Below are 18,010 nucleotides of genomic sequence, written 5' to 3'. Positions count from 1 at the left end.
CGCGTGCTCCCCAAAACGGAGCCGAGGGCAGGCTCTGGGCGCGTTATCGCCGTGATTCAGCAGAGCCCGGCTTTATCGGGGCCGGCGCAGCTCCGGGCTCCGCGGGAATTACCGAATCCCTCATCTCCCGGCGCGCGAGGCGTCGCTGGATCAATGACCGGCTCGCTTTGTTTACTTCTGAAATAATCAGCTTTGTGCCTCCACCTTGGGCTTTATCGCACCCGGGGCTCCCCGACTTACTGCGGAGCGACTCCAGCCCGATTTGCAAAATCAAACCAGATGGGCGCTTTGTTTTTCCTTACGGAGGGGAAGGCTGGGAGTGAAAAGCCCTATTACAATGCAAATACCGGGCTGGCGTGAATATTCAAACCGCTGCGCTGCTTTTGAAGCTCTTTACATAAATTTATAGTGCTTTCATACGCCATCGCTGCTTTGCTAATCTGGAGCGGAGCTTGGCTAGCAGAATCGCTGCTCTCTGCCAACTTCGGAGGGTCTGGGGGTGTTTTTGGGGTGCACGGGGAGAGGTGGCATTGAGGTGCAAAGGGAAAATTATGAGCGTGGTCAATGGGGAGGAGGAACTGGCAGCTGTAAGGCTGACTCTGGTGGTGACCCTTGGAGAGCTGGGCGTGCTGTCGAGTGATTTACTGACATTAAGGTGCTTCATTGTCCTTTTGGGTTTTGTTTTTCCCTTTCCCTTTGGTTTCTCGGTGTGACCCTTTGTGGGGCCGCTGCTCCAAGAGGGGATGGGGTGTTGGAGCGTGGGCTGAACTGGAAATTGCCCTGACACGGTGTGGGGATTTTGGGGTGGACACAGGGACAGGGCACGGAGCTCTTCTCTCTGGTGACCAGTGACAGGACGCAGGGAATGTCTGGAGCTGTGTCAGGTTTAGGTTGGATTTCAGGAAAGGTTTCTTTCCCCCCAGAGGGTGCTGGCACTGCCCAGGCTCCCCAGGGAAGGGATGGTGACATTCCCGAGGCTGCCAGAGCTCCAGGAGCCTTTGGACACCACTCCTGGGGATGCCCAGAGTGGGATTGTTGGGGTGTCTGTGCAGGACCAGGAGCTCTGGATGATCCCTGTGGGTCCCTTCCAGCTCAGGGAATTCTGTGATTCAGCGGAGCTGCTGTGATGGACGAGATGGTTCATTAGGGAAGGAGATAATGAGTGTGAGACAACCTCAGCTCGGGCTTTCCCAGCAAAGTCTGGTTTTGGTGGTTGCTGGGCATCTCATACAACCCCCAGCATTTAAACCCGGGGTCCTGGTGGGTTTTGCCAGCTGTGTTCACATCACCCCGCTTGTCACAGGTGCAGTGGGAAGGGAAAGTTGCTTTAAAGTTGCTTTAAAGTGCCCAAGTGTGGCCATGCTCCCCAGCACAGGGGGGACACTCGGAGCAGTGACATCCCATGGAGTAGGTGCTTGTGTTTTGGAGGTGGCCACAGCATGCTGCCCTGCTGGGTAATTACTGCTAATTACCAGGCCCTCATTTGAGTCGAGGCAATCAAGAGGAGAAGCAAAAACGACGTTTTCCTCGCTGTCCCTTGGAGGTGATGACTTCAGTGGAGGGCAGGTTGGGATAAGGGCAAGGTACCCATAGCTCTGGTTAGTGATGCAGCCCATGGGGGAATTTGGGCAGAGCATCCCCAAAATGCCCCTCTTGTGCAGCAGCAAATGTGATTTTTTAATTGTCCTAGTGGAAGGTGTCCCTGCCCGTGGCCTGGGGTTGGCATGAAGTGGCCTTTAAGGTCCCTTCCAACTCCAGCAATTCTGGGATTCTGTAATTCATACTGTTTACAAACACCACCCCCCCCCCCCAAAAAAAAAAAAAGTATTTGTGCTAATTATGGTGGTTTTCCTTGCTGATGCCATTGATTGACCAATCTGTGCCTTCATTAGCTCCAGGCTAAAGTTGATATCGATTCCCAGGCACTTAAATATGTGAAGCAGTAATCACTGTTTAAGCCTATATTGTTTGAGTTAAATTTAGCTGAGAATTTAGTCCTATCAGGCCCCTACATTGTGTGCCGTGAAGGTTATCTGGCTCTCGGGAGGGGGTGGATTTAAAAGCAGGAAAGAAATGCCGGTGCAAACTTCCTCTTCTCATCATCCCGGAGTGCTTTGCTTCCCCGGGCTGGCAATAAGGAGAACAGAATTAAGGAACAATGTGGCGCTGACTCTCCTAAACCTGCACTTTTCAGCGCTCTGTGCTCGAGCTGGTCATTCTGGGGGGCTAGAAACAACACAGAAGGGCAGCAATAAATCTGAACAAAGTGATGCCCTGTGCAGGGACCGTCCCCTCTCCTCCTCGCGGGGGGACCCGGGGAGCCCCCGCTCAGCTGCTGCCCGCCTGCCCCTATTATCCCGGCCGCCCTCCTGCATCTCAGCTGCTGGCCCATCTGGAGCAGGGATGAAAGGCTGCCCTTTAATTCGGGCTTTGTGTGCCTCCGGTGGGTCCCCCCTTCCCCGAGGTGGCTGCGCACACCGGCGCTCCGATGCTGCTGACCTCATTATTTTGACTGCTGGCCGGTGCCAGGCTCCTCAGGTAGGAGGCTTGGGTGGTTTGGTTTTTTTTTTTTTTTTTTTTCCTCCCCTTGCTGTGGAAGCGCTGCTGAATAATTCAGGCAGGAGGAGGCATCTTGGGTCACCTTGCGCAGCCGGCTGCTGCGTGCCGGAGCCGCCTGCCTAAGATGGAGGTTGTGCAGGATTGCGGGATCGCCGGGCTGCCGGCAGCTCCCTGGGCTGTCTGACTGCAGGTAGGCACCCAGCCCTGGCCTCCCTGCTCCTTCCTGGTGCTGGGGAACGGGAAATCCCTTCCCCAGGCTGTGCAGGGGTGGTTGTGTCCCTCTGAGCTCTGGCCGTGGGGATGTGTGAGGCTGCCCTGGCCAAAAACTCACCTGGGCTGTAGGGCAGGTGTGGCCCACGCACCTGATGCTCCCTTCCTTTAGGGGTTGGGGTTTTCTTGCTGGTTTTGTGGGGTCCCCAGTGCTGGACTTGCCCAGGGTGAGTTTTTGGGCTCTGTGCTGCTGTGGCATGGAGAGGGGTGATCCCAGTGCTCCAGCAGCAGGGATGCTCGGGGATATACTGGGAGGTGGCATTTAGCTCTCTGCACCAACTGGGGGAACTGGTTCTGGCAGTGTAGCAGTAGGGTCAGGTGCTGGAGACATCTCTGGGGGGGGGGCAGGAGGTGGCTGACCCTGAAGATAAGAGGTTCAGAAATGCTTGGGAAGCTCTCTGGGTTGGAGTCATCCTTGCTGGAGGCTTGGCTGTGAGTTTTGGGGCCGCTGGACCGTGCAGGCAGGGCTCCCTGACACCGGGATCCAGCCACTGAGAAGTCCTGTGGGTGCAGGTGGGAAATGGGGTTGCTGCTGTGGGGATGGAAACAAGTTTGTTGCCTTCCTCCTGCTCACAGGCACCTGAGTTTTTGGGTGCTGCCTCCTCCTCTGTGCCCCAGGCGGAATGTGTCTGTGCCTCCCTCCTCCCCCCAGCGCTTGGGCACAGTGAGAAATCAGCTCAAGAGGGATTTGGGGGGGGGAAAAATAGGACAGGGAGGGTGTGAGGCTCAGGTGGAGGGGCTGTGTCCATCCCTGGAGTGTCCACAGCCATCCCTGCCCGTGGCAGTGCAGGAGGAAGGACAGCCTGGCTGGGCTGTCCCTGTCCCCTGGGCTCTGCGTGCTGCCTGCCACCAGCCCCGCGTCCCTCAGCAGATGTGGGATCCCGAGGATGCTCTGCCCTGGCATCTGCTCCTGCAGCCAGGGAAATCAAGGACACGGCTGCTGCAGTGCCTGCCCTGGAGATTTCCTGCCTGGGCTGGGCAGGGGCGTGGAGTTGGGCTGCAGTTGGAGCAGTTCTGGGATGTCCAGGGGTGCTGCTGGTGGCACAGGGAGCCACAAGAACCCTGAGGAGCAGAGGGGGCAGGGCTGGATGGGGAGGGGGTTGGGGCAGCACCCCCTGTTTTGGCAGATGTGGCTGACACAACCTGCAGCAGTCACAAAACCAGAATTCCCATGGCTGGCCAAGCATCCTGGGATGCTCAGTTGGGTCCTTGGGGACACCAGGTCCCTGCAGTGCCCATTGTCACCCAAGCACGGTGACAGCGCCTGTTGTGCCCCCAGGGTAGTGGCACAGCCACACCCAGGCTGTGTGGTGGCACTGGGTGACACTGCTGCCACCCAAAGCCAGCCAGGAGCCCTGGGCCAGGCTGAGCAAACAGCTCCAGCCAAATCCTTCATTTCAGACAGGAAATTTCCCTCTTCCCCCCCCACTGCCAGAACAGCTCCTGGGGCTGTGATCCTCTGTTAGCAATGGATGAGGGGGGTGAAAACTTGACTTGAGGCAAACTGTGTGCCTGGTGCAGGACACCAGGTATATTTTGGCCGTCCCCACGCTGCTCTGGGTTTGCTGCCTGTCAAACCCTTCTCTGCCTTCAGCCAGGGTTTGACCTGAAACACCTGAGGGAGAGCAGCACAGGGAGCTCTTGGCAGCTGGGCTTGGTCTTGGTGTTTTTTTTTTTTTCCCAGCCTAAAGCATTCCATGATCCCAGCTGTGTTGCAGGGTGGGGGTGTGTTGTGCTCGTGGAGGGAGTGGCTGCCCTGGAGGGTTTGGGCTGGGGTCTCCTGCCCTCCCCTCCTCAGGCAGAGCCCCACGCTTCGCTCCCTGCAGCTGCTGAGCTCTTGTTGGGTTGTTTGTCTTCTCACCAAAGCCTCACCTGCAACACCTGGGGATCACTGGAGCTCAAGGGAGCAATTTTCCCCTGCAGCACCTCAGCTGCTGCAGCTGAGCCAAAGGAGCTGACAGGAGTCAGCGTGAGGTGACACACGGGGACAGGGACGTGCCACACTGGCCCAGCCACCTGGGCTGTCCCCTCCCGAGGGCTTGGCTCTGCAGGCTTTTTTCCCCAGGGTCTTTCTGCTCTGTGACTTCTTCCCCCAGTGGGATGGGAGAGGCTGGAGCGGTGGTGGAGCATTCATGCCACCAAGCATGGCCCCAGACAGCCTCGTGGGCAGCTGCCGTGGCAGCCCTTGGGGTTTTTTGCTGTCCCACGCCACCGATGGTGACCCGGCCCGTCTCTTCCCGCAGGTGAGCGTGGCAGGCTATGGGATGGATGAAGCTGAGCAGGACCAGTATGAAGCTCGCCTCAAGGAGCTCTTTGACAGCTTTGACAGCACAGGCACGGGGTCCCTGGGGCAGGAGGAGCTCACTGACCTCTGCCACATGCTGCACCTGGAGGAGGTGGCCCCGGCACTGCAGCAGACCCTCCTCCAAGGAAACCTCCTAGGCAGGGTAAGGAGCTGGGGAGACGGAGGGGGATGCATGGAACGGTCTTGGGAAGAGGCTGATGTCTGTAATTTGTGTATATCCGACATTCCTGGGGCTCTGGTGCCGCAGGACTCGTGGGGTCTGGGCTGTTCAGCGGGGTGGGCACAGGGCAACTTCCAGGAGCAGGATTGGTGGTAACAGGGGAGGGAACTGCTCTGCCTGCCCTGACTGAGGTGGGCTGAAACTCGGCGACCAGCGCTTTAGGCTGAGCCTTGTGCACTGTTGTGCTTGCCCGGTGTCCAAGGCCAGAGCAAGTGCCAGGTCCTGGCTGTCCTTGTGCTGGCGTTTGGCTCACGCTGTGCCCGTGCCCCCAGCACTGGTTCCTGCTGCTGCTGGCCTGGGTCACCTCCCCAGACCAGCTCACCAGGTGCTTAGACAAACTCTGAGCCACTTGGGATGGGACAAAGACCTAAATCCAGGGCTTGAGCCTGTGATTTACGTTGGCTTAAGCTGTAGTTAGACTGGCAGGGCCATGTGCAGTGTTTCTCTAAGGTAGGGAATATTGTCCCACACTGTCTGAGCCACCTCTGTCCACATTACCTGGTGCTGGTGGCTTCCCAAAGCCATTTTTCAGTTGTGGTTTTACCTTTATGGGGTTAAATCCCGGGCACTGAGCAGAAGCTGCTTGCCCTTGAGGGGATCTCCACGTTCAGCTGGGTGTCCTTGTGTTCTGCGTTACGACTTTCCCGGCACGCCGTGCTCAGAGCGCGTTAGATCCTTCCCTGGAAATCACCCTGAAATCCCATCACTGCTCATTAAAATCAGAAAAATGTGGAACAGGGCAGCCAGGGCTTTCAACAGACAGGCAGCCATCCCAACTCCAATTTCCAGACAAACTGCAGTTTTCACAAACAAAATAATTCCTTTAGCGATCAAAGGAATTTTTCCTTTTTCCTCCTCTTCCTCACCTGCCCTGGGGTCGTAGCTCTTCTGCTGACAGTGAGTGGAGCAGGAGCTGGGATGGATCCAGGTGGAGGTTGTTGACCTTTAGAGTTGCAGCGTGGCATTTTCTGGAGCACCAGAGACTTTCTGTGCTGCTCTGTTGTCTTGAGCACCTGGCACTTGGATGCTGCTATCAAAGAATCCCAGAATGGTTTGGGTTGGGAAGACTTTGAAGATGATCTTGTTCCAACCCCCTGCCATGGGCAGGGACACCTTCCACATCCCAGGTTGCTCCAAGCCCATCCAGCCTGCCTTTGGACACTTCCAGGGATCCAGGGGCAGCCACAGCTTCTCTGGGCACCCTGGGCCAGGGCCTCACCACCTTCCCAATATTGAATTTAAATCTATTTTCCTTCAGCTTAGAGCCATTTCCCCTTGTGCTATCACTTGGCTTTGCCACTTGTGGGATGGTGGCATAGAGAGGAAGGGCAGGTGTGGCTGTCACAGCTGGTCAGGGCACCAAAACCCCCTGTGAAGGCATCCTGAGTTGCCAGGCCACACTCACCCCATCCCAACCCCGAGCTCCATCCCTGCAGGGCGCGAGGCATCCCATTTTATTTCGTTCCCCCTTTGTCTCTGGGGATGGTTCTCCCTTCTAACCTGCCACAGAACCTCAGGACAATCTCTGTCTCCTGCCTCTGCTCCCTGCCCCTTAGCAGCAGCAATGGCCCACGTCGAAGCAGGAGGCAGATTTAAATTGAATGGCCCTCGGATCCTTGGGGTTTCCTAGGATCTCACGGGGAGAATAGCAGCAGGCACGGAGCTCCCCGAGCACGGACTTGTTGCAGCTGCCCCTCCTGCTGCAGATGGTCCCAGCCTTTGTCTGCCTGCACTTCCAGGGGCTGGGATTTATGGGAGGGCACCGGGGAGGGGGGGCAGTGGGGGGAAGGTTTTGTCTGCTCAGGGGCAACTCGCTGGGGCCACGTGCTTGTCTTTGTGCCGGGGGCTCTGCTCCAGGGCTGAATGGAGGCTCTGGGATCATAAAATCGTGGGATGGTTTGGGTTGGAGGGGGGACCTTAAAGATCACCTTGTTGCAGCCCCCTTCTCTGGGAGCTGAGCTGGCATCCAGGAGGGGCTGGAGGTGCTGCCTCCCCTGTGATGGTTTGGGGATTAATGGGGTCTGGTGTGGGGTGTAAATCCTGCCCTGACTCGTGGCAGAGCCAGACCCCTGCAGAAGGGTTTTCCTCGCACGTTGTGCACAGAGGTGACGCTCGCAGCAGTCCCTGGGATTCCTCAGGAAGGCTCTTTGCCCTCACCCTTGATGGGCAGGAGTGAGGGGATGGGTGTGGCTGTGCCTGTCTATCTTGCCCTCTCTGTGCCCTTTAATTAGCAGCAAACCAGAGGTGCCTTGAGGACAGTGCTCGTGGGCCCGGGTGATGTGCAGGGATGGGGATGAGCCCTGGAAGTCAGTCCCTGTCCCTGGCAGTGCCCAAGGCCAGGTTGGACAGGGCTTGGAGCACCCTGGGATAGTGGAAGGTGTCCCTGCCCATGGCAGGGAGTGGGATGAGATGAGCTTTAAGGTCCTTTCCGACCCAAATCCTCCTGGCGTTCTGTGAAGTTGGGCACCTCCGGGCCCTGTGCAGGGCCTGTCCTTGGAGCTGTCCTTGGGCAGGGATGGGGAGCTCGGGTTTCACCTGCACCACTGCATTCACAGCCTGCAGCAAGGACACCCTGGCTGGGGTTTCACTCCCAGCTCCCTTCAATGCCACGGCTGTGACCTCTTGCAAAATTTCCTCCCCCTGTGCCCGCAGTGACGCTGCTCCCCTTGCTGCACTGGGGGTGGAGGCTTGGGGCAGGGCCGCAGCATTGCCCTGTTAGGGCCTGAAGGAAGGGCTGGAGCTGTGCCAGGGGAGGTTTGGGTGGAAATCAGGGAAAGGTTCTTCCCCCAGAGGGTGCTGGCACTGCCCAGGCTCCCCAGGGAATGGATGGTGACATTCCCGAGGCTGCCAGAGCTCCAGGAGCTGCCAGGGATGCCCGGGGTGGGATTGCAGGGCCAGGAGCTGGACTGGCTCATCCCTGTGGATCAGGATATTCCATGAGCCTCCCTCTCCCCCAGCAGACATTTCCTGGCTGGAAGGAGCTTGCAGACAGGGACAGAGCTTTGGGGATGGGGTTTGTGCTGGAGGTCAAGGGCAGGGAGCTGGCAGGAGCCGCCGCTGCCGCCGGTCCCGGCCGTGCCCAGCGCTTTGCGTGGCAGGGGCGCAGCAGGAGCAGCAGGTACCTTGGCACAAGGCTCACAGCTCTGTCTAGTGCTCCTCAGTCACGGCTGCACAGGGAGCTGGCTGGGAAGGGGCGCTGGGATTTCTCAGAGGAGCTGGGGTTGCTCAGCAGCACGGCTTTGGTCGGTCCCTGGTGGCCTGGGGAGGCTGGGCTGGGCTGGGCTGGCCGTGCCTCTCTGGTGCTGTGTTTGTCTTGTTTGGTTGAGTTGTTGTGAGAAAATTCTCCTGGCCGGGGTGCTGAGCTGGCTGTGCAGTGCTGCTCTGGCTGTGGGGTTTGCAGGTTGCTCCAAGCTCCAGCCAGCCTGGCCTTGGGCACTGCCAGGGATCCAGGGGCAGCCACAGCTGTGCCAGGGCCTCTCCACCCTCCCAGGCAGGAATGTGTGTGCTGTCCCTGATCCTGGGTGGGCATGACAGCACATTGTGCATCACCTTCCCAACCCCCATTTCCTTCTGGCTGCTTGGGATCAGCCCCAAATTGCTGAGAGACCCCCGTGAGCAGACACACAAATGAGCAACACCAAACCAGAATCGTGGACTCAGAGTGCTTTGGGTTGGAAGGGACCTTAAAGCCCATCTTGTTCTACCCCTGCCCTGGGCAGGGACACCTTCCACTACCCCAGCCTGGCCTTGGGCACCTCCAGGGATGGGGAACCTGTGCCAGGGCTCCCCACCCTTGCAGGAGGATTTCTGCAGCGTTTGTGGCTTTGCTGTCCCGTGGCTGCCTCGCCTGGCTTGTGCTCCAGCCCAGCTCTAATTTTATCTGTGCTGTTTCTCTTAACTCTCCAAGCACTCTCTGCCTGCAGCCACGCCACATCCAAGGTCAGAGGTGCACCACAGACTGGTTTTGCTGGTTAGCTGGTGTTAGGAAAACCCCTGGCCCACCTTGAGAACAAATCTGCCCCCTTGGCCAGCTGGGACTCCACCTCCAGAGTGAGGAGGGCACTGGGGAAGCCCCTGTGGCTGTCCCTGTGCTGCTGATTTGCATTTGAAATCTTGCTGTGCAGCACAGGAGGATGGCCACATCCTGCTCCACAGCCTGACCTTCCACAGGCTGTGGAAGATCTTGGTGGTCATGGTAAAATCAGAATGTGACCATGGGGCCAGTGATCACATTGTGATTTTATCAGACCCCAGTGTCTCATCAGGCACCAGCTCTGGAGTGGGTTTTACTGAGCCCACGCTTTGCCAAGGGCTGTAGGGAGCAGGGAGGGCTCAACCTCTTTTATTTTTCTCTTTCCCCCCCCCTTTCCTGGTGATTTGTCAGCCACACAATAGTGGGGGTCTGAGCAGCAGCATCTCACCCTGCTCTTGGGGGGAGGAGTGGGTAGCAGAGCATCCTCTGCTCTGTTCAGGGGGAAATTTAGCATTTTTGGGGGTAAATAGCACACAGGGCTGTCTCATGGGCATCTGCTTCAGTGACAGAATTGATTTTGACCCCTCCTTGGTGCTCCTCCTGTGCCTCTGAAAGCACCTGGGGCTTGAGCAGCTCTAAGGTTGGGCTTGATCACCTCGGAGGTCTTTTCCAACCTTAATGATTCTCTAACCCTTCCTCCTCAGCTCTGGCTGGGAATGAGAAGCTGTTCAGCTCACCAGTGAATTCCCTGCATTCAGGAACATTCAGGAAGCAGGGATGGCTGCTTCTGTCCTTGTGCAGCTGAACAAGGGCTCAGCTCCTCCTCCTTCCTCCTCCTCAGCAGTGCAGGCAGGAGTTATGGGGCTCATTATGCAGAGCAGGTGATGTCAGTGGTGCTGCACACCTGCCCAGGTGGTTTGACTTTATTGAATTCCATGTGATTGCCTGAGGGATGCAAAGGGGATCTTGTTTTCTTCTGAGGTGCCAGCCCCAGCACCCATCCAAGGGATTGGCTCTGTCCATTGATTCCTGAGAGCATCCCATGGGGAGGGAACCTGTAATTTGAACACCCTCATCTTTTATTCATCCTCATTTAGTCTAAATGTCAAGTTTTTTTTTTTTTTTTTCCCTTTTTTTAATCGGGGAAATTCTCCTATCTCTGTAAACTGGCCTTTTTTGAAGTACACCAGTGTCTGGAAATGGATGGCAGCAATTAGTATTCAGATGAAGCAATTCCTGATGAGCTTCTGTGCTGAACATATTTTTAAATTGTGTTTAAAAAACACGTTTAAAAGTGTTTAAAGCCTCAGGGGTGATTGGCACCACCTGAGCTCACCTCACAGGCTCACCTGTGTCCCCTCCCTACCAGGGAGCTTGCTGCTATTTTTCTGAGCTTGCTTGACCCCCCAAAAACAGGCTGGAGAACTTCAGACCTGAACTTTGCTGCTTGTGCCTCCCCCAGCAGCATGAAAATCCCTCTGACTGCAGCTCTGCCAGCCAGAGCAGCCTTGCTGTTTTTTTTTTTTTTTAATACAAAATCTGTTTGCTCCATGCTAAAAATTCTCCCAAGATTTATTTAGCCAAGAGAAATGGTAGCAGCCAGCTCTGCCTGGCCACTGACCCATGTCAAATAGCTTCTCCAGCTGTCCCTGGCTCTGTGTCCCCCAGGCTGGAATTGCTGACATTCCCCAGCAGGCTGGGGAGGATGCTGCAGCCTCCTCGTGGCTGGGAGGCAGGAGGCTTTCCAGGAAGGCACAGATGGGAAAAAAAAAAAAAAAAAAAAAAGAACAAACCCTCAGTGGAAGGATCATCTCTTTTTTTTTTTTTTTTTCCCAGCTTCACTCCAGGCTTGGTGTTCCTAGTTGAGCCCTCCCAGCACTACAGGAGCTGCCCTGGAAAGGGAGGGATTTTTCTGCCACCCACACTGGGAAGGGGTTTTGGAAGCTGAATTAGGGCAGTGGAGCATTTCCACGAGGGGGTGTTCATCCCTGATCAGGGATGCTCTCGTTGGAGAAGCCCCCAAGCCTGGCCAGCTCAGCTCGGGGGCTGGGGATGCTCCCTGCTCCTTTGGACAGGTTCTTCTGGCTTCCTGCTCGATGGAAAAACCCAAAAACCCAGCCAGTGCCTGGAACCTGGGCCTTTGGCCCCTCCTGTGGGAGCAGGGATTGTTCCCAGGGGCGCTGGCTGTGCCTGCCTGTCCCTGCTGTCACTTCTCCAGGGCTCCTTGCCTGTGGTGATCTGAGGGATTCCCACTTCCTGCTGGATTTTGGCCCCAGATTTAACTCCCTGCACCACCTCTTCCCTTCCTTTTTTTATTTATTTTTTTTTTTCCCACACAGGTCCACTTTGATCAGTTTAAAGAAGCACTTATCCTCATCTTATCCAGAACCCTGTCAAATGAAGAGCACTTCCAAGAACCAGGTAAATACTGAAATTAGCTAAAATAGAACATTTTCATGGGCAAAGCAGCTCTGGGTGGCTCTCACGGAAGAACTTGGGAGAGAAGGTGCTTTTTGGGTGCTGCCATCCAAGTGGAAAAGGCTGATCTTGGGAGAAAAAGGTGTTTTTTAGTTTTTATAGGGATGGGGTGGTTGAGAGGTTTAAATATAAAATGTATTAAAATTAAATTATTTATTATTATTTATATCAATATATATTTTTATATTTTAATTTATTTGTTATTTATGTTTTATTTTTTTAAATTTTTATTTATAAAAACAAAAGATATTTTATTTTAATTTTTTAATAATTATTTTTATTTGATTTTTAAAAAGTTATTTTCTTATTAGCGTTGATGAAGGGTGAGGAACGGATTCTTCACAAAAAGAGAGCTGAGCTTTGTTGTGGAACCTTGTACAAAGGTGTTTTCAGAGCCCCTGGGTGTTTCTAGCCCACTCCCATGATCTGGAGGCCCAGGGTGGCTGGGAGCAGGCAGCTGCAGCACCCTCCAGGTGCTCAGGATGGCTCATGGCTGGCACAGGGCTCTGCTCTCTCCCTCCCACTCCACTCCTGCTGGCCAGGGATGCTTTAGGAGCAGGGAGTTGTGGCCAGGCAGACAAATGCTGATTTCCTGGTGTGGTTTAATGGTTGTTTTTTTTTTAGTCCATTCTGTTTCCTTGTGTCTGAGATGAGGTGGGGTGTAGGAAGCTCCTCTGGGTTTCTCCCAGGAAACACTCAGGCTGCTCCAGAGGTGTTGCTGAACAAGTGAAGCCCCTGAGAAACCAGGCTGGGGCTGGTCAGAGAATTCCAGGATGGTTTGAGTGGGAAGAGGGAGTTCCACCCCCTGCCATGGCCAAGGACACCTTCCAGTGTCCCAGGCTGCTCCAGGTCCCATCCAGCCTGGCCTGGGACACTTCAGGGGCTCTGCTGTGAGTCCTCAGTGTTTTCCTTGCTTTGTTGCAGTGTGCCTTGAAAATGGGGCATTTTTTTAGGCTTTCCTTGGCAGGAATTTTGGTTTCAGCTTCAATGTTTTCCCCCCTGCACTGGAGCTGTGGGGCCGTGCTGAGGGCTGAGCCCCTGCAGCTCCAGCTGGTGCCACACCTGTATGTAAATCCCTAATCCTGTCTTTGGAGCAGCAGGGGAGCCAAATCCCCCAAGGAGAAAAGAGCTTAGCAAAAGGAGAAGAGAGAATTTTCCAGGTTTCCTCTCCTGGAGCATCACTCTCAGCTGGAGCATCCCACTCTGCAGAGAGCAGCCTTGCCAGCACAATGGCAACTTTCCCCTTTCAGTAGGCTGCAAAAGCCACAGGGTTGGAGAGGTGTGATTGATGGATTGTTTTTATTTTCCACCTCTCATTTCCAAAGCTCTTTAATGCCTCGAGAGGGGTGATGGCAGCTCCTGTACCCAGCATTCCTTAATGGAATTTTGCAAGTGCAGGTCAGTGGGTGCTCAGGGGGGGAGCATCCCTTCCAGCCCCTTGGGAAGGAGCTGGCACAGAGCAGGAATCAGCCCCAGTGAGCCAGAACTAATCCAGCATTCTGCATTTATTGGGGTATCATATGGCTGAGAAGCTCCAGCTTGATTGAAATGTAAATAAATCTTCCAGAAACAGCTAAATTTGGGGTTTATCACAGGGGAAATTACAAGTGAAGCTGGAGAGCTTCTCCTTGGGGACGCTTGTCAGAGAGGGGTTGGAATGGCAGGAAATCAAAGGGTGTGGGGTACAGGTAGGGAGCCAGAGCCAGGCAGGCCTGGGAGGCATTTTATTTTTAATGCATTTTGACAGGTTGGTTAACGCCAAAGTCTTTGCTTCTTTTAATTTAGATCAAACTGGAGATTTGGAGAACAAGCTGCTTTGTGCTGTTGGTGTCAAACTGTCAGGGAGTGTGGAAATGCTGGTGTTCCAGCCTGCCCCAGGCTAGGGAAAAATTGAGTTAAGAGCTCTAAATCGTATCATTTAAATGAAAATTTAATTTGGGGGTGATTGGGGGAGGGGGGGAGAAGCAGAGATTTTAAAGCTGTTTGCAGCATCTGGGAAGCTTGCTGTGGAAGGAAGTGGCTGGGATGGTTTTCTCCAGGGATTTGGGTGGTGGGAGGGTCAGTGGGGAGCTTTGTGCAGCCCCAGACAGTCGGTGTGACACGGCCAAGGGGATGGCACGTCCTTGTCCCCAGGGATGCTGTCAGCTCAGGCAGGATTGGGCACAGGGAGGGTGACAGGAAGGACATGGGGGCACAGAGAGATGCAGCCCCTCTGCTGTGAGGAAAAGCTCAGAGATTTGGGGTTCTTCAGAAGCTTTGGGGACACCTTACAGCCCTTTCCAGGACCTGAAGGGAGCCCAGAAGAAACAGGGAAAGGGATTATCCACAAGGGCCTGGGGTGACAGGATTTGAACTGCCAGAGGGCAGGGATGGATGGGATATTGGGAAGGAATTGGGAAGGAATTCCTGGCTGGGAGGGTGGGCAGGCCCTGGCACAGGGTGCCCAGAGCAGCTGTGGCTGCCCCTGGATCCCTGGAAATGTCCAAGGCCAGGCTGGACAGGGCTTGGAGCAGCCTGGGATGGTGGAAGGTGACCCTGCCATGGCAGGGGGTGGTTTTCAAGACCCCTTGCACCCAAACTGATTCTGTGACAGGGCTGGGGACAAGGAACCAAAAGCGCTGCAGTTCCTGCAGAAGCAGCCCCTGGGGTTTCCCCATTTCGGGAGGAAGTGGCAGGTGGGAGAAGCACTGAGGCTTGCAGAGAGCAGCTGATATATTTATATATTACTGTTTTGTCTTGGCAAAGAGGCTGAATTTCCTTTGCAAAGGCAAGACAGGCAGGGAGGATGGTGCTGCAGGCGCCTTGCCTGGGAAGCAGCCCTGGAAACTGAGGCAGGCAGAGTTGCAGAGCTGCTGGGGTCAGCTCTGTCCCCTCCAGGGTGTCAGTGTGGGGACACAGAGCCAGCTGTGAACCAGAGCATCAGCTGGCTGGGCAAAGCCCAGCTCTGCTGGGAAGAGGGCTGGGGAGATTCCAGGAAAAGCAGAAAAAAAAAGCTTGAATGTGGTTTAAAATAATCACTAGTTTAGCTCTTGAGACCCGTGGGACCGGGCTGGGTGCTGCTGCCACTGCTGCTCTTTGTGCACGGGGCACTGCAGCAGTGAGGGGAGAATGAAATAGATTTAAGGGTGGGCAAAAGGAAAAAAAAAAAAAAAACCAAAACAATAAAATAGATTTAAGGGTGGGCAAAAGGAAAAAAAAAAAAAAACAAAGAAACAATAAAATAGATTTAAGGGTGGGAAAAGGAAAGGAAATGAAAAAAAAAAACCCAGTTGTGTAGGTGATTAGGGAAGAAAAAAAAGAGGCTTTTTTTCCCTCCCCATTATAGCAAATAAAAAGTGAGTGGAAGCTGGGCTAGGGAGGGATTATGGGGTGGAGTGCAGGATTACAGGAACACCCAGGAGAAATTAAAGAGCAGTTTGACGCCATCGTCCCCGCAGTCACGAGGGTTTTGGGGTTTTTCCTTCCCCATTTTTTCCCTTCTCCTTCTGGAGACAACAGAAGTGCCCTGTAAAAGGAGGGGCTGGAGGGGATGATGCCCTTGGGAAGGGCCTCATCCATGGGGGGAAGGTTGTTCAGGTGGCTGCAACACTGGGATAAAACCAGTGTCACAGCCCAGACAGGGATGGCTGATGCCACAGAGTGGTTTTGGGTCAAAACCCGTTGGTTTTGGCTTGTGGTGACCCTGCCACGACTCCTCTCTTCCTCCACGGCTGAGCCTGAATTATGAAACAGGACTTGGAGGAGTTCAGACATACCTGGTGCCTCAGGGGATTAGGATTTAGCAGATCCTGGCTGCCTTGTGCTTTGCCCAGCAGTTGGGGCATCCCTCCCTTCCAGATCTTAAGCAGCAGAGAAATTAATTTCACCTCTAAAGGCTGGGCTTGTGGGATGAGGGTGCTCCTGCTCTAAACCCCCTTTTGTCTGCACTGCAGGGCTTTGATGCCGGGCCCAGGGAAGGGGAGCCCCCCCCCTTCCTCCCCATCTGAGGGCAGAGCAGGATTTTGAAATGACTTATCTGGTGCAGAAAGGCAGAAAATCAAGTGTAAATCTCCAGGCATGGAGAGGTTTCACTGCCGGGATGGATGGGGGGAGTGAGAGAGAGGGAATTGATGGCTCCTGTCCACGGTGCTTAAATTAGGGAGGTCTCGTGAAATGCAGACCTGGGGGGGGTTGTTTCATTTCAGGGGGCACTTGGAGGGCCACAAACCCTCTGGGCAGTGGGCAGGAAGGTGAGAGGCTTCTTCTCTCAGCCTCCTCCTCTTGCCCCCAGCCTGGGGGCAGATCAGACCCCAGTGTCTCATCAGGCACCAGCTCTGGAGTGGGTTTTACTGAGCCCACGCTTTGCCAAGGGCTGTAGGGAGCAGGGAGGGCTCAACCTCTTTTATTTTTCTCTTCCCCCCCCCTTTCCTGGTGATTTGTCAGCCACACAGTAGTGGGGGTCTGAGCAGCAGCATCTCACCCTGCTCTTGGGGGGAGGAGTGGGTAGCAGAGCATCCTCTGCTCTGTTCAGGGGGAAATTTGGCATTTTTGGGGGTAAATAGCACACAGGGCTGTCTCATGGGCGTCTGCTTCAGTGACAGAATTGATTTTGACCCCTCCTTGGTGCTCCTCCTGTGCCTCTGAAAGCACCTGGGGCTTGAGCAGCTCTAAGGTTGGGCTTGATCACCTCGGAGGTCTTTTCCAACCTTAATGATTCTCTAACCCTTCCTCCTCAGCTCTGGCTGGGAATGAGAAGCTGTTCAGCTCACCAGTGAATTTCCTACATTCAGGAAGCAGGGATGGCTGCTTTTTACTTCTGTGTGTGCCCAGCATTCCCTAAATATTGGGAATGGTGGGAACATCAAGGGCACCAGCTGCTCTGCTGGGGGGTTGGGTTGGGAAAGCAGGAGATGGAGAGGCTTAGAGGATGCTGCAGGTGTGGGGGGTGCCTGTGTCCACCTGGTTGAGAGGTGATGGTGCTGGAAAAGGAGAGGGATTTGTGCTTCCAGGGATGGGGCTGCAGGATGTGATAAGGGAAGAGCTGGAACCCAGTGCTAACAAAAGCACCCTGGCTCTGGAAATGGGATTTCAGGGTGCAGGCACAGCTGGTTTGGAAGTTGCAGCAAACTTTGTTCTCCTCAAGCTGTGGAGGGTCACCTTTCCCTCCCGGGGACATTCTTGAGCTTCACAGTTTTTTAATTACAAAAGGCAAACAAGCTCGCCCGTGGTGCTCAGAGCACAGAGGAGAGAGAAATCAGCTGCCAGCCTGCAAGTGCTTAAAGCACAAAAGTGGGGAGATGCTCCTGTTGTTCCCTTTGCCGTGCTTGCAGGGGGCACTTGTGATGGCACTTGTGTTTCAGAGAGCCACAGAGCAGTTTGGGTTGGAAGGGACTTTGAAAACCATCTCATCCCAGCCCCCTGCCAAGAGCAGGAACACCTTCCACTAGAGCACTGAATTTCCAGCTGCAGCAGTGGGTAACACAGTCAGCGTGGAGACAGGATTCTTTGGGAAATCCAGAAGGAAATTCGGCTGTAGCTTCACTATTGATAAATTCCAGCTTCTTCCCCTTCCTCCACCTCTCCAAAGACAGATGGAGGTACGGCTCTGTCTCAGGAATAATAAAAATGATTTCTGAAGAAAAACAAAGCCCCCCAGCCCTCTCTTGTGTGGGAGGGAGAAAATAACTGGGTGAATGAGTAGCCACAAATATTAGCATTTCAGAGAGAGCTGCTGGATGGAGATTGTTCACCACCGGGCGGGCTTTAATAGGAGTGATAAGGTTTGCTTTTGTTCTGGGGCTCTTCCTTAATCAGCCTGTCTCCTCCTGATTTTTCTATCGGTGCACTCCATCGCCCAACTTTCATGTGCTGAGTCCCAGCTGCAGCAAATCTTGTTAAAATGGCCTTGTTCAAACACGGGCGCCGGGTTGGTTCCCTAGAGCTGCGCCGAGGCTGGATGGAGCGCGGGGCTGCAGGAATCAAAGCACTCCTCAGCCTGTGTATTTTATAATTCATTGCATAGCTAAGTTGTGGAATTTTTTTTTTTTTCTTTTCCCCCTCTAACAAGCTTGAAGCCTTTTCTTCCATATCTAAAGGAATATTATCCGAGGAGGCATTTGGGTGAGGGGGTTTGGAGACCCGCTGCTTTCTGTGTATCCTTTGTCAGTGGTGGAACAGCTTCCCTGTGCCTTATTAGTATTGCACTCTTGCATTTCTTTTATATCAG

At 54.5% G+C, this 18,010-nt stretch overlaps 1 protein-coding gene across 1 annotated transcript in view; it reads left to right on the top strand.

Annotated features, from left to right (window-relative positions):
• Nucleotides 1-2,667: 2,667 nt before the first annotated feature.
• The window catches only part of NIN (ninein), a 57,044-nt gene continuing 41,701 nt past the window's right edge, over nucleotides 2,668-18,010 (top strand). Inside the window, exons 1-3 of the mRNA XM_053945896.1 lie at nucleotides 2,668-2,749; nucleotides 5,073-5,276; nucleotides 11,667-11,748. Coding sequence (XP_053801871.1) covers nucleotides 5,094-5,276; nucleotides 11,667-11,748 — 265 coding nt within the window. The 5' untranslated portion in view covers nucleotides 2,668-2,749; nucleotides 5,073-5,093. The remainder of the gene's footprint in view (nucleotides 2,750-5,072; nucleotides 5,277-11,666; nucleotides 11,749-18,010) is intronic.

Source organism: Vidua chalybeata, chromosome 6 (assembly GCF_026979565.1).
Source record: "Vidua chalybeata isolate OUT-0048 chromosome 6, bVidCha1 merged haplotype, whole genome shotgun sequence".
In the NCBI taxonomy this organism is placed as follows: domain Eukaryota; kingdom Metazoa; phylum Chordata; class Aves; order Passeriformes; family Viduidae; genus Vidua; species Vidua chalybeata.
Note: the sequence above shows the minus strand (reverse complement) of the source record. Positions and strands in the feature narration are given on the sequence as shown.